Source organism: Bos javanicus, chromosome 22 (assembly GCF_032452875.1).
Source record: "Bos javanicus breed banteng chromosome 22, ARS-OSU_banteng_1.0, whole genome shotgun sequence".
NCBI classification, from domain to species: domain Eukaryota; kingdom Metazoa; phylum Chordata; class Mammalia; order Artiodactyla; family Bovidae; genus Bos; species Bos javanicus.
This window is the reverse complement of record NC_083889.1, coordinates 56,648,880-56,662,031: the sequence shown is the minus strand read 5'-3', so window position 1 is coordinate 56,662,031 and position 13,152 is coordinate 56,648,880. Positions and strand designations below refer to the sequence as shown.

The following is a 13,152-nucleotide window of genomic DNA, read 5'->3' as shown; positions in this document are numbered from 1 at the left end:
GATAGCTGACGCCACTGGGGCTGGAGTCCAGATCTCTGGCTTCTGTACAAGCAGACCCTTAAACTCCGTGAGAACGGAGTGGGTCTTCAGCGTGTACTTTCTCAGTTAGGAGGCTCGCATTTTACGCGGGTAACATTTCTTAGATCAAGAGGATGTATTGTAAGATAGAAATATGTGGGATCATTTTTCTTCTTGAAACACTGCCATGGAAATAGCTGTGGTGTGCCTAAAATCACTGTGTCTTCGAGTCAAGGACACACGGGTATCTGCAGTGCCCACTGAACACACAGTGTATGGAGAGTGTGTGTTTGTGTACTTGGTTCAAGAATATGGTGATTTGGAAAGTGAAGTGTGCTTCTAAAAGCCCTGTGCCTCTGCTTTCTCTCCAGGTATTTTATGCACGGTGTGTGTCGGGAAGGAAGCCAGTGCCTGTTCTCACACGACTTGGCGAACAGCAAGCCGTCCACCGTCTGCAAATACTACCAGAAGGGCTGCTGCGCCTACGGGGCGCGCTGCAGGCAAGAGCCGCGCCGCGCCGGCCGCCACCCTCAGCCGGCGCTCGGGCTTTAGATCCTTCATCTGGACCTTGGGTCTTGGTGAGGGGAGAACTTCAAAAGGAGTGTACAAAAATAATTCGGAAACCTCAAACTTGGTGCCCTAAAAACAATTTTAATTTTCCAAAGTCACTTTCAGGCCCGTTCTTATGAATTTGCATTCACAGTATACCTAAGATTTTATGTCTTGCCTTTTTTTAATAACGTGTCATAAGCTCTTCCCAGTGCTGCCACTGTTAGGTGCTAACTGTAATTTTATAACTTTCCATAATGTTGATGTACCATCATTTAACTCTTCCTATATTAGCTACTTTTAGAGACGTAAGTGGCTTCCAGCTTTTTGTGTGAGCACCCACGCAGCAAACATTATGCGCACGGAGTCTTCATTTGAAACCGCCGTCTGTAGGTGCCTTTTCCCTGTGCACACATAGAGCGGCTGCTCTGCCTCCTAGACCGGGGGCGCCCTCTGTCCCTCCCTGTGTTCCCTGGACGCGGGCACTTGGCCCGCCCTGCTCTGCTCCCGCCAGCAGGCGCCCCCAGGAGTCCAGGGAACAGCCAGCATCTCCTGGCGGGTTGGGCTCCGCGTGGTCTGGGCAGCAGGTCCATCCCGCTCAAGTTCCACAAGGGCACTCAGAGGAAGTAAGAGACAGCAGTGTACCACCCACTCTGAATTGCCAGGCAGTTCTTACCAGTTGGTAAGAGTTTTATCGATTAAAGTACAAGAGAAGACTGTCTCCCTGTCCACGTGCGCAGATGGAGCAGAAGGGGAGCCGCTGCGGCCTGGGGCGGGTGAGGCGTGTGCATGGGGGGGTCCTGATGCCTCTGCGTGTGTCTTGCTCAGGTATGATCACACGAGGCCCTCTGCTGCGGCTGGTGGGGCCGTGGGCACCATGCCCCACGGGGTGCCCTCCCCGGGTTTCCACAGCCCTCGCCCTGCTTCTGAGCTCACTGCATCAATCGTGAAGACTAACTTACACGAGCCTGGGAAGCGTGAGAAAAGGACGTTGGTACTGAGAGACCGAAGTGAGTAGGCACAGCCCTGTCTCCCCTTTGAACAGCACCCTCGCGTTGTAGGCTTCCCTGTCAGGGCCCCTCAGCACCTACCCAGAGCCCCCTGAGAACAGCCTCCTCTGCTGCAGGGCGCTCAGGCCACACGTCTGGCCTCGTGCCCGAGGTGGGGAAGGGCCGCTGCTGGCACCTCGTGGGGTGCCGGCCTAGTTCTGAGAGGCCGCAGGCTGCTCGTCGCAGAGCTCCACATTTTGATGAAGTGCGTGTTTCGCTGTTTCCCTTCTCCGTCGGTTCACAGTCTTAGTCCTCACGCTGAACCAGTTGCACTTTCAGAAACAGAAGAGCCCGTCACGGTTTGAGGAGTGGTCTGTGCCCTGGAACAGGGTCTGCCTGGGTCAGAGACTACAAACTGTAGTTGTTTTTATTGGCTGGTTCTCAGCAGGTGAAGGAGTTTCTACTTCTGGAAATTGTTCAGCATAAGATAGGCAGATACCCTACTAAGCAAACAACAGGTCCGTCCCATAGATACCCCCTCTGAGGAGGTTAGGAGTGTGTGCCGGGGCAGCGGCAGCTCCTGGCTGAGAGGTGGATGGTGGCTGAAGGGCCAGAAGCCTGCCCCGGATCTTTAGTCTCCTCACCGTAAAGTGACTGGTGAAAAGGAAGTCTCTGTAATCCTGTTGACATCATTCTGGATTCCATTTGACTTTTTCTCTTTTTTCAAGTGTAACTGGTCCGTGTGTTGACATTTCCATACTTGCCGTTTTTAAAAAGCAACTTTCACATTCTTTTATATAAATGTATCACCGTCTGCTTTGCTATTTCCCTGTGTTGCCAATTATGGCTTTTTGGTTTTTATTACAATCCTAAGTAATATCACTCTGAACATTTTTTCCCCTCTGGCCTTTATTTTTTTTCCATACGTTCCCAAGGGTGAAACTCCCAAAGTCAGGGTTAATTTGTCAGGTTTTGACTGATGGCTTCCTAGAAAGGTGGGGCCGGTGTTCACAAGTCTGTGTGCTGGGCATTTTCTCTTCAGATCTCTCCGGCATGGCTGAAGACAGGACCTGCCCTGGCGTGGGGAGTAGCCCCGGGGGCTGCAGCGACGCACAGAGCGGCCCCGAGCTGAGGCCGCACTCCTACCTGGACGCCATCCGGAGCGGCCTGGACGACCTGGAGGCTGGCAGCTCGTACGGCGGCGGGCAGCAGCTGTGCCCCTACGCGGCCGCTGGGGAGTGCCGCTTTGGGGATGCGTGTGTCTACCTGCATGGGGACGTGTGCGAGATCTGTAGGCTACGCGTCCTGCACCCCTTCGACCCCGAGCAGAGGAAAGCTCACGAGAAGGTACAGTGCCCAGCTTGACGTGAACGCGTCTGAAGGAGTGGGGGGCGCACTGGGTGATGAAATCCTTGGTAGCTCTGTCCGCGTCTTTCTGCCAGTAATACCTGCATCCTGGGCCTGGCCAGCCAGGCCGGCCCCGGAGAGTGTGAGGAGCCCGCTGCTGGGAGGGACCGTGCAGGGCCGGAGGCTCCAGCGTCTTCTGGAGGCCTCTGCTCAGCACAGGCTGTGGGTGGGCTGCACCCTCCGCCGTCTCCAGGGCTTGTGGAGGTGAGCACCGCTGAGAGCTGCCCTCCTCCCAGGGATGCAGTGCTCAGTGTGCGTCCACGGTGCCAGGGCCTAGGGCTGCGTATCCCTCGCGTTGACTCCGGTGCCTGGCACGTGGTGCTGCTCCGGGATGTGTTCACCTGCTTCCAGAGTGGAGGGGTGCGTCTGGTGACTGCTGCTCCTGGGAGGAGGTGATGCTGACGACCTCCGACCCTGGCCTGTCAGCCCGATGTTTTAGCTTAAGAATTGCTCACCGTGTCTGGTGTTGGTGTGGGGAAGGGCAGTGCCCAAGGGGCCAGGACACCAGGGTGACAGTCCTGGCAACCTCCGTGACCCCACGTTGGCCCTGCAGCCTTCTCGGGCCTCTGATCTCGGGTTTAAATTGGAGGCGACCCAGGAGCAGTGCTGGAGGGCAGAGGGCCGAGCCAGTGGTGGCCTGAGAGCGCGCCGTCCCGCACGCAGGCCCTGCCTGGCAGCCTTGGGCCCCGGCCCGAGCTGGCCGCGTGGGCCCAGCTGCTCCCGGACCTCAGGCTCCCCACTCCGTGCGTCAGGTCTGCATGGCAGCGTTCGAGCACGAGATGGAGAAGGCCTTCGCCCTCCAGGCGAGCCAGGACAAGGTGTGCAGCATCTGCATGGAGGTGGTCCTGGAGAAGGCGTCGGCCTCGGAGCGCAGGTTTGGGATCCTGTCCAGCTGCAGCCACACGTACTGCCTGTCCTGCATCCGCCAGTGGCGCTGCGCCAAGCAGTTCGAGAACCCCATCATCAAGTAAGTGCGGCTGGGGTCTGAGCTGTAGGCACTGGGAGGAGGTTCGACCCGGGACCTTCTTCCGTCCGCTCTGAAGCCTTCCCTCGTCTTCCAGGCTGCAGGGCCTTGAGCAAGTCACAGAGCCCCCCGAGCCCAGATGCGTTCTCCTTTTAAATGTGGGTGTCAGTTCCTGCAGGTATCTGCAGTGTCGGGGGGACCTCAGCAGGCGCCCCTGTGTGAGAAGGCCCCCTGGACTCTGGTGCTCACGTAACTGGTGGTCCGCCCTTAGGACAGTTGCCTGTTTTTATTTTCATCTGTCAAATAGGGGTCACTTGAAGCCTAAATGAAGTAGCGTATGTAGCACATTTCACATGGCATCTGACACTGGAAGTGTCCTCTGAGCTGGCACAGGGCTTTGTCCCAGCTCTACTGAGCGAGAACTCACATCAGAACATGGGAGTCTTCAGCTCCTCAGTGGGAGGGAGCAGAGCTCGCCCACAGGGAGAAGCCGCCACGTGTTGGGCAGCGCGAGAGATTTCCACTCGTCACGTCGTCATTCTCTCAGTGACCCCGTGATCATCACCCTCGATTTGTGTTGGGAAACTCACATGGTGACTCATGGTGAGGTCAGGTGACTGGTCTAAAGTCACACATTTGTGTGGTGAGATAACAGCTTTATTGAGATAAAATACACAGTTCAGAGGACTTTTATTATATTCAGAGTAGTGCAGCTGTCAGTATAGTCTATTTTTAGAACGTTTTCATCATCTTAAAAAGAAAAAACTCTGCTTTGAGTCACTGCCTATTCCCTCCTTCCAGCCCCTGGTGACTGCTTTGCTGCTGTTCAGTCCGGCTGTCTGTGACCCCATGACTGCAGCACGCCAGGCCTCCCTGCCCTTCACTATCTCACAGAACTTGGTCGGACTCATGTCCTTTGAGTCAGTGACGCCATCCAACCATCTCATCTTCTGTCGTCCCCTTCTCCTGCCTTCAATCTTTCCCAGCATCAGGGTCTTTTCCAATGAGTCCATTCATCAGGTGGTCAAAGTATTGGAGCATCAGCTTCCGCATCAGTCCTTCCAATGAATATTCAAGGTTGATTTCAATCAGTAAATCAGTATTTCTGTGAATTTGCCTGTTCTGGACACGTTAAGTGGAATCCTACAATAAGCAGGCCTTTCTGTTTGGCTTCTCAACTCAGCGTGTTTTCAGAGTTCACCTCTGTTGTAACATGAGTCAACATACTGTTCGCTTTAGTGACCGAGTAGTATTCCGTTCTGTGCCTAGGCCGCGTTTTGTTTATGTGTTCACCAGTTGATGAGCGTCCGGGTTGTTCTCATTTTTGGCTGTTACAGCTAGAGTGCTTGTGAATATTTGTGTATTTGTTTGCCTGCTGTTTTCAGTACTTCTGGGTATACACTTAGGAGCGCAGTTGCTGAGCATATGGAAACTCTGTGTTTAACGTTTTGAGAACCTGCCAGACTGCTATCCAAAGTGGCTGAACCAGGGACGCCCCTGGTGGTCCAGAGGTGAGCAACCCACTTTGCAATGCAAGGGACGTGGGTTCAGCCCCGCCTCAGGGAGCTGAGGTCCCATATGCCTTGGAGCAGCCAAGCCGGCACCCGCGGCTCCCGGCCTGTGCGCCACTGGGCTCCGTGTGCTGCAGCTACGACCAGCACAGCCAGATAAAGAAAGCCCGAAGCTCTTAGTCTGTTAAAAAAAAAATGGGTGAACCATTCTGCATCCCCAGGGCTTCCCTGATAGCTCAGCTGGTAAAGAATCGCCTGCAATGCAGGAGACCCTGGTTCAATCCCTGGGTCGGGAAGATCCGCTGGAAAAGAGACAGGCTACCCACCCCGGTGTTCTCGGGCTTCCCTTGTGGTTCAGCTGGTAAAGAATCTGCCTGCAATGTGGGAGACCTGGGTTCAATCCCTGGGTTGGGACGACGCTCTGGAGAAGGGAAAGGCTACCCAGTCCAGTATTCTGGCCTCAAGAATTCCATGGACTGTATAGTCCATGGGGTCACAAAGAGTCGGACACGACTGAGTGACTTTCGCTTTAACTTATCACTTTCAGCAACATAGGAGGATTCCAGTTTCTCCACGTTCTTGCCAACAGTTATTTTGAAATTGTCTTGATTTCTGATGTTAGCCATCATAGCGAGTATGAAGTGATTCCTTAGTACGGTTTTAATTTGCGTTTCCCCCATATCTAATGAATGGTATTAAACAGCGTTTTCTGTGCTTGTTGGCCATTGTGGAGAAGTGCCTACTCGGTGCTTTCCCCATTTTAAAATTAGGTTGTCTTTTTACTGTTGAACATGTTTTAACTGTAAATTAGGCTTAGAGGATTGTGTTTGTACCTTTTAGAATTCAGGGGTGAGAGACACCAGCTGGTCACACACTTGAGCACGGGGTCTAGTGGGGAGTGGGCGCGGGATCTAGTGGGGAGTGGGCACAGGGTTTGTGGCTGAGTCTCTCCCTTCCTGACCTGCTTCTCGTTGCAGGTCTTGTCCAGAATGCCGCGTGATATCAGAGTTTGTAATTCCAAGTGTGTACTGGGTAGAAGATCAGAACAAAAAGAACGAGCTGATCGAAGCTTTCAAACAGGGAATGGGGTAAGTGCCATGAGCGCACGCGTGGTTTGGTGGCGGCCCGGCTCGTCCCGTCGCGCAGCGTGTAGGGCCTCCACCGTGGGGGCCTGAGGCCGCTCGGCGTCTGCTCTCTCTCAGGCGGCGGGCCGGGCTCTGGGGGCGTGGAGATGAGCGTGGCTGGGGTGAAGTGGGCTTGCCTTTCGGTTCTTAAGCTGAGCAGTATGCCCCTGAAATCCTGCTTGTAATGCTGAGGTAGGCCCGTCGTGCCTGATCGTTGATTCAGCAAATGGCAGTGAGGGTCTGAATGACAGACTTTTTCTAGTTGCTGGGGATACGGCTTCAAACAGAAGACAGACATCCCAGCCCGCGCACCGTTCTCGCTCCACTGAATGAAGTGAACAAGTGAGATAAACAGGATGTTAGCCGGTGGGACGAAGGAGAGAAACAAGCCTGGGAATGGGGACAGGAAGGGAGGGGTCGCGGTGTCCGTGGTGGAGCCTGGAGCACCTCGGCAAAGGAAGCAGAGGCCTTGAGAAGGGGAGGCAGTGGCCGTGTCCACGTGGCTGAGGAGGCCGTCTGAGGGAGGGGTGGTCCCTGCGGAGAAGGCCTGCAGCCGGAGCGCGTCTGCTGTGCGGGCTGAGAAGGGAGGACGGGCCACATCATGTAGGGCTGGGGGCACTGGGGAGACCCCGCTTTTATTCTGGCTGAGGTGGGCTGTCGTCATAGGCTTTTGACCAGAGGAGTGACGTGACCTGTGACTGAACCACTGCAAATAAAGAGGAGACAGAGGGGAAGCAGGGAGACCAGTCGGCCTGTTACAACAAGCCAGGCGAGATACAGCAGGTGGGGGATGTGACGGGAGGCGTGGAGGTTTCTGGAACAGACCTGGATTCTCTGTCTGTGCGGGAGAATCAGGATGAATTTGCTGGGGCCCTGAATGTGGTGAGGGCTGAGAAGCCGGATTTCACTCTCACTTCAGTGTTGCCACTCTCCATTTGCTTGGCTGCGTGTCTGTCTTTGTTGGCCAGTTTCTTCTTTATCAGTTTTTGTCAAATCTCTTGAGGGTTTAGCACTGGGAAAGAGGAGGCAACAGGCAGCGCTGAGTGACCGGCCACTGACAGGCGTGAGAAGAGCTCCGGACGGTCGGTCCTCCCCGCACTCGTGCGCTGTTTGTGTGGTGGTCTGGTCTGGACTGAAGGCTGGCTGTGCTTCCTGCGGGCTGTGTTGTGAGGATGGAATCTGAACCGTGTTGCGGGGGCACCGGTGACGGTTGGCAGAACCCTGGGCTTTGTCTCCCGTGGCTGCTGGAACACGACCAGACTGGGGGCTAGGAACAGTGGACACTGGCGCCCACGGTGTGCAGGCCGGGAGCCCAAAACCAGGTGTGGGCAGGCGTGGCTCCCCGGGGGCTCCAGGCCTCTCCCGGCCTCGGGGGGCAGCACCCCTCCACCTCTGCCTTCTCCCCTGCTTCTCTCCCTTCTGGCCCCGGTGAGGCTCTCCTGTGAGACCCTCCCATTAACCCAGGACAAGCCCCTCTCGAGATCTCTCGCTGCATCAGCAGACGTGGTTTCTCCAGAGGAGGGCCCTGTCCCCGGAACCAGGGGCTAGGATGTGCCCACGGTGCATCTCCCTGTATGTGGTTTCTCAGCCTGTTTCGGATGCTGTAATGAAATGGCACAGACCAGGGGACTTAAAAACCACAGGCGTGCTCACTGTTGCAGTTCTGGAGGCCGGGAAGTCCGAGATCAGCGTGCCGGCACGGTCAGGTTCCGGTGAGGGCCCGCACCCCCTCGCCGCGTCTTCATGTGCTGGGAGGGTGAAGGAGCTCACGGGGCCCCCTGCAGGAGCGCTGCTCCCCCTCCTGAGGGCCCACCTCCTGACTCCGTCACCTGTCTGCTGACCCCGTCCCGCTGGGCCTGAGGGTTGCCGGGAACTCACACACACTCAGACCGTGACCCGTGATGCTGAAACACACACATACCAAAGCCACCAGAGCAGGCCTGCCTGCTGAAGCGCTGATCTCCTCCTCTGCTGAAGGACACCGCTACTGTTTACAACTGAGAGCTATTTTGAATATTTTTTTTAGAATTCCATTTTAACTGACATCTTTAAGCTTCTCTTTTTTCTTAACTGTTTTTTTTACTTGGGATTACAATGTATTCCTAATTTTTCAGGCAGTTAATACTCCTATTGCCATACATGAAATGCAGTTACCTCCCTATTAGCATCTTTGTGGTACAGATGTAATACACATGCATTATATTTACATACGTAAGGCTAACAAGGTGGTGGTACAGTTTTAGAACTCGGCTTGACTGAGGTATAATCGACACTGCAGCTTGTTCAGTCACTGAGTTGTCTCCAGCTCTTCGCGACCCCATGTACTGCAGCATGCCGGGCAGGCTTTCAGCTGTCACCACCTGAAGCGTGCTCAAGTTCACGTCCACTGAGTCGGTGATGCCATCCAACGACCTCATCCTCTGTCGTCTCCTCCTCCTGCCTTCAGTCTTTCCCAGCATCAGGGTCTTTTCCAGTGGGTCAGTTCTTCATATCAGGTGGCCAGATCATTGGGGGTTCAGCTTCAGCGTCAGTCCTTCCCGTGACTGTGGAAACGGTGATCTCTTTTAGGACTGACCGGTAGGATCTCTGTGCTGTCCCGGGACCCTCGAGAGTCTTCTCCAGCACAATTAGAAGCACCAGCTCTCTGGCGCTTGGCCTTCTTTATGGTCCAACTCCCACATCTATCCTGCCTACGGGAAAAATCACAGCTCTGAGTATACAGACCTTTGTTGACAAAGTGATGTCTCTGCTTTTTAATAGGCTGTCTATCTAGGTTTGTTATAGGTTTTCTGTCAAGGAGCAAGTGTCTTTTAATTTCTTGATTACAGTCACAATCTGGAGTGATTTTTGGAGAGAGGAAAATAAAGTCTGTCACAATTTCCATTTTTTCCCCATCTATTTGCCCTGAGGTAATGGGACTGGAAGACATGATCTTAGTTTTTTTGTTTTTTTTTTTTTTGATCTTAGTTTTTTGATGTTGAGTTTTAAGCCAGTTTTTCCACTCTCCTCTTTCTACCCTCATCAAGAGACTCTTTAGTTCCTCTTCACTTTCTGCCATTAGGGTGGTATCATCTGCATAATATCAAGTTACTGATATTTCTGCCGACAACCTGGGTTCCAGCTTGTGATTCACCCAGGCTGGCATTTTTCACGATGTATTCTGCCTGTAAGTTAAATAAGCAGGGTGACAATATATAGCCTTGACATTCTCCTTGCCCAGTCTGGAACCAGTCTGTTGTTCAGTGTCCAGTTCTAGCTGTTCCTTTTTGACCTGCATACAGATTTCTCAAGAGGCAGGTCAGGTGGTCTGGTATTGCCATCTCTTGAAGAATTTTCCACAGTTTGTAGTGATCTCCACAGTAAAAAACTTTAGGGTAGTCAATGAAGCAGAAGTAGATGGTTGTCTGGAATTCTTTTGTTTTTTTTCTACTATCCAACAGATGTTGGCAATTTGATCTCTGGTTCCTCTGCCTTTTCTAAAACCAGCTTGAACATCTGGAAGTTCACAGTTCACGTATTGCTGAAGTCTTGCTTGGAGAATTTAGAGCGTTAACTTAGTAGCGTGTGAGGTGAGTGCAATTGTGTGGTAGTTTGAGCATTCTTTGGCACTGCCTTTCTTTGGGATTGGAATGAGAACTGACCTTTTCCAGTCCTGTGGCCACTGCTGAGTTTTCCAAATTTGCTGGCATATTGAGTGCAGCACTTTCACAGCATCATCTTTTAGGGTTTGAAATAGCTCAACTGGAATTCCAACACCTCGACTAGCTTTGTTCTTAATGATGCTTCCTAAGTCCTACCTGACTTCACATTCCAGGATGTCTGGCTCTAGGTGAGTTACCCCACCATCGTGGTTATCTGGGTCATTAAGACCTTTTTTGTACAGTTCTTCTGTATATTCTTACCACTTCTTCTTAATATCTTCTGCCTCTGTTAGGTCCATACCATCTGTCCTTTATTGAGCCCATCTTTGCATGAAATGGTCCCTTGGTATCTCTGGTTTCCTTGAAGAGCTCTCCAGTCTTTCCCATTCTGTTGTTTTCCTCTATTTCTTTGTACTGATCACTGAGGAAGGCTTTCTTACCTCTTCTTACTATTCGTTGAAACTCTGCATTCAGATGGGTACATCTTTCCTTTTCTCCTTTGCCTTTAGCTTCTCTTCTTTTCTCGGCTATTTGTAAGGCTTACTTAGACAGCCATTTTGCCTTTTGCATTTCTTTTTCTTGGGGATGGTCTTGATCACTGCCTCCTGTACAGTGTCACAAATCTCCATCCATAGTTCTTCAGGCACTCTATCTGGTCTAATCCCTTGAATCTATTTCTCACTTCTACTGTATAATTGTAAGGGATTTGATTTAGGTCATTACCTGAATGGTCTAGTGGTTTTCCCTACTTTCTTCAAATTAAAGTCTGAATTCGGCAATAAGGAGTTCATGATCTGAGCCACAGCCAGCTCCCAGTCTTGTTTTTGCTGACTGTAGAGCTTCTACATCTTTGGCTGCAAAGAATACACTCAGTCTGATTTCCGTGTTGACCGTGGTGATGTCCGTGTGGAGTCTGCCGTCTCCATAGCGGTTTCCACAGTGCCCTGCAGTGTCCTCAGCCACAGTCGCTGTGTTTTACATTAAACACGTGCTCATCTTACAGGGAGGGTTTGTAACCTTTCACCAGCTTCCCCTATTTTTCAGCACTGTGTTCCTGGCTACCATGTTTCTACTCCATTGCTATTTGTGTAACTCTTGCCGAGAACCCCAGGTGTGTGTGAGGTCCTGCAGTGTCTTCCCTGTCTGTCTTCACTTAGCATGATGCCCTCCGGGACAATCCAGGATGTCACAAGTGGCAGGGTTTCCTTGTCTCCTGGAACGGGTCTTTTGGGGTTTCCCTGGTGGGTCAGGGGGTTCCCAGGTGGCACTATTAGTAAAAATCACACCTGCCAATATAGGAGATACAAGAGACACAGGTTCAATCCCTGGGTGGGGAAGATCCCCTGGAGGAGGGCATGGCAACCCACTCCAGTATTCTTGCCTGGAGAATCCCACGGACAGAGGAACCTGGCAGGCAGGAGTCCTACGATCGAAGATTCTTACATGGCTGAGGCAACTGAGCATGTGTGCACAAAATGCTGAGTGGTAAAAAACCCGCCTGCCAATGCAGCAAACACCACTTCAGTCCAGGGATCTGGAGAAGGAAATGGAAACCCACTCAAATCTTCTTGCGTACAAAATTCCATGCACAGAAAAGGCAGGCGGGCCACAACGCACGCGGTCACAGGGACTGAAGACAAAACTTAGGGACTGGGCTCGAAGACAGGTGGCATTTACAGTCCCCAGATCTGCGTAAAGGGCCCGAACGCACCATGTTTTAAGTTGTTGGTACAGAGATTTACGCAAGCCGGCAGCATTCCTGCGTTTTCTGTTCTGGTTGCTAGGGCAGTGAGGAACTAGAGAAGGTGCGGGTGCTGGGTCCTAGGGGAGGGTGGGGTGTGCCAGAGGACTCAGCCAAGGACTTGCGTCTCCTTCCCGCCTCCCCTTCAGCCTCACGCCCCAGCAGGCAGAGCTCAACCGCTGGGAGACAGCTGGGCTGAGGGTGCTGTCCCGGCAGGGAGGGGCTCCTCGTAGAGAATGGGAAGTCCGGCACCAGGACGCTGGCACCAGGACGCTGGCACCAGGACGCTGGCAGACGCGGTGCCTTTTTGGAGCCCTTGCCGACCGGAGGGTGTGCCGATGTTGGGTCCGCCCGGCTTGCTTGAGCCGTCGGCGGGCCCTCCTGGCTCTGCAGTGTGGTCCCCGCCTTACGGGGCAGACCGTGCAGGGCCCGGCGGTGCCGTGTGCAGCCTCATCCTGCCCGGCTCCTGCAGCTCCCTGGAGGTGCAGCGCTGGGACCCAGGACGCCCAGGCTTCAGGGCTGGGACACAGCCCGGGGGCCAGAGACCTCAGGGGAACGCCGTTGGCCTTGCTTTTACCTTCGGTTTGTGTTTTCCTTTGGAATAGGCTTCCTCTTCTGTGCTGTTTCTCCTGGGTGTCCAGCCACTTGATTCACTTATACATACACACATGTATATTTCGTGTATATGCACGTACATACATATTTTGTTTCACTTCGTGCCTTAGTTTATTAGAGTGAGGTCTGGACTCGTCTGTGCTGAGCACCAGGCCTCTGTCGGCCGTCTGCTCTGCACGCGTGTGCTCATGCCAGTCAGACCCCCCCATTTAACAACCAGCATCTTGTTTTCTCGGGCGGCTGTCAGGCTGTGCTGTGGGCCTGCCAGTCGGTTTTTGCTTTTGACGTGGGTTTAGTTGTCTCGTGTGGTAGATCCCACCTCCAGCTAATAGCATATACATTTTTTGGAACGCCTGCGTCTAAGTCTGAGGCTATCCAGGTTGTTGGCGTCACTTCACTCCTTCTCTGTGGCTGAGTAATAACTAGTCCATTCTGTGAAGTTCCCCGTCTTCCGAACCCCCTCATCTGGTGACGGGTGTCCTGTGCCGTCTGTTGCTGGTGACGGAGCACTGAGGGTGGGGCCTGGCGCGTCTGAAATCGTGGCGCGCCTTCGCCTGTAGGCCAGGTTTGTCGTGGCCGGATCACCTGGTGTG

General features: G+C 53.2%; 1 protein-coding gene across 4 annotated transcripts in view; it reads left to right on the top strand.

The window, feature by feature from the left end:
- Positions 1 to 13,152, top strand: part of MKRN2 (makorin ring finger protein 2) — a 38,119-nt gene that overhangs the window by 18,639 nt on the left and 6,328 nt on the right. For 3 of the 4 annotated variants that reach the window (XM_061397175.1, XM_061397174.1, XM_061397176.1), the window contains exons 2-6: positions 390 to 518; positions 1,396 to 1,577; positions 2,599 to 2,903; positions 3,716 to 3,930; positions 6,416 to 6,526. In XM_061397175.1, coding sequence (XP_061253159.1) covers positions 390 to 518; positions 1,396 to 1,577; positions 2,599 to 2,903; positions 3,716 to 3,930; positions 6,416 to 6,526 — 942 coding nt within the window. The remainder of the gene's footprint in view (positions 1 to 389; positions 519 to 1,395; positions 1,578 to 2,598; positions 2,904 to 3,715; positions 3,931 to 6,415; positions 6,527 to 13,152) is intronic. The other variant, XM_061397177.1, reaches the window with a different exon arrangement.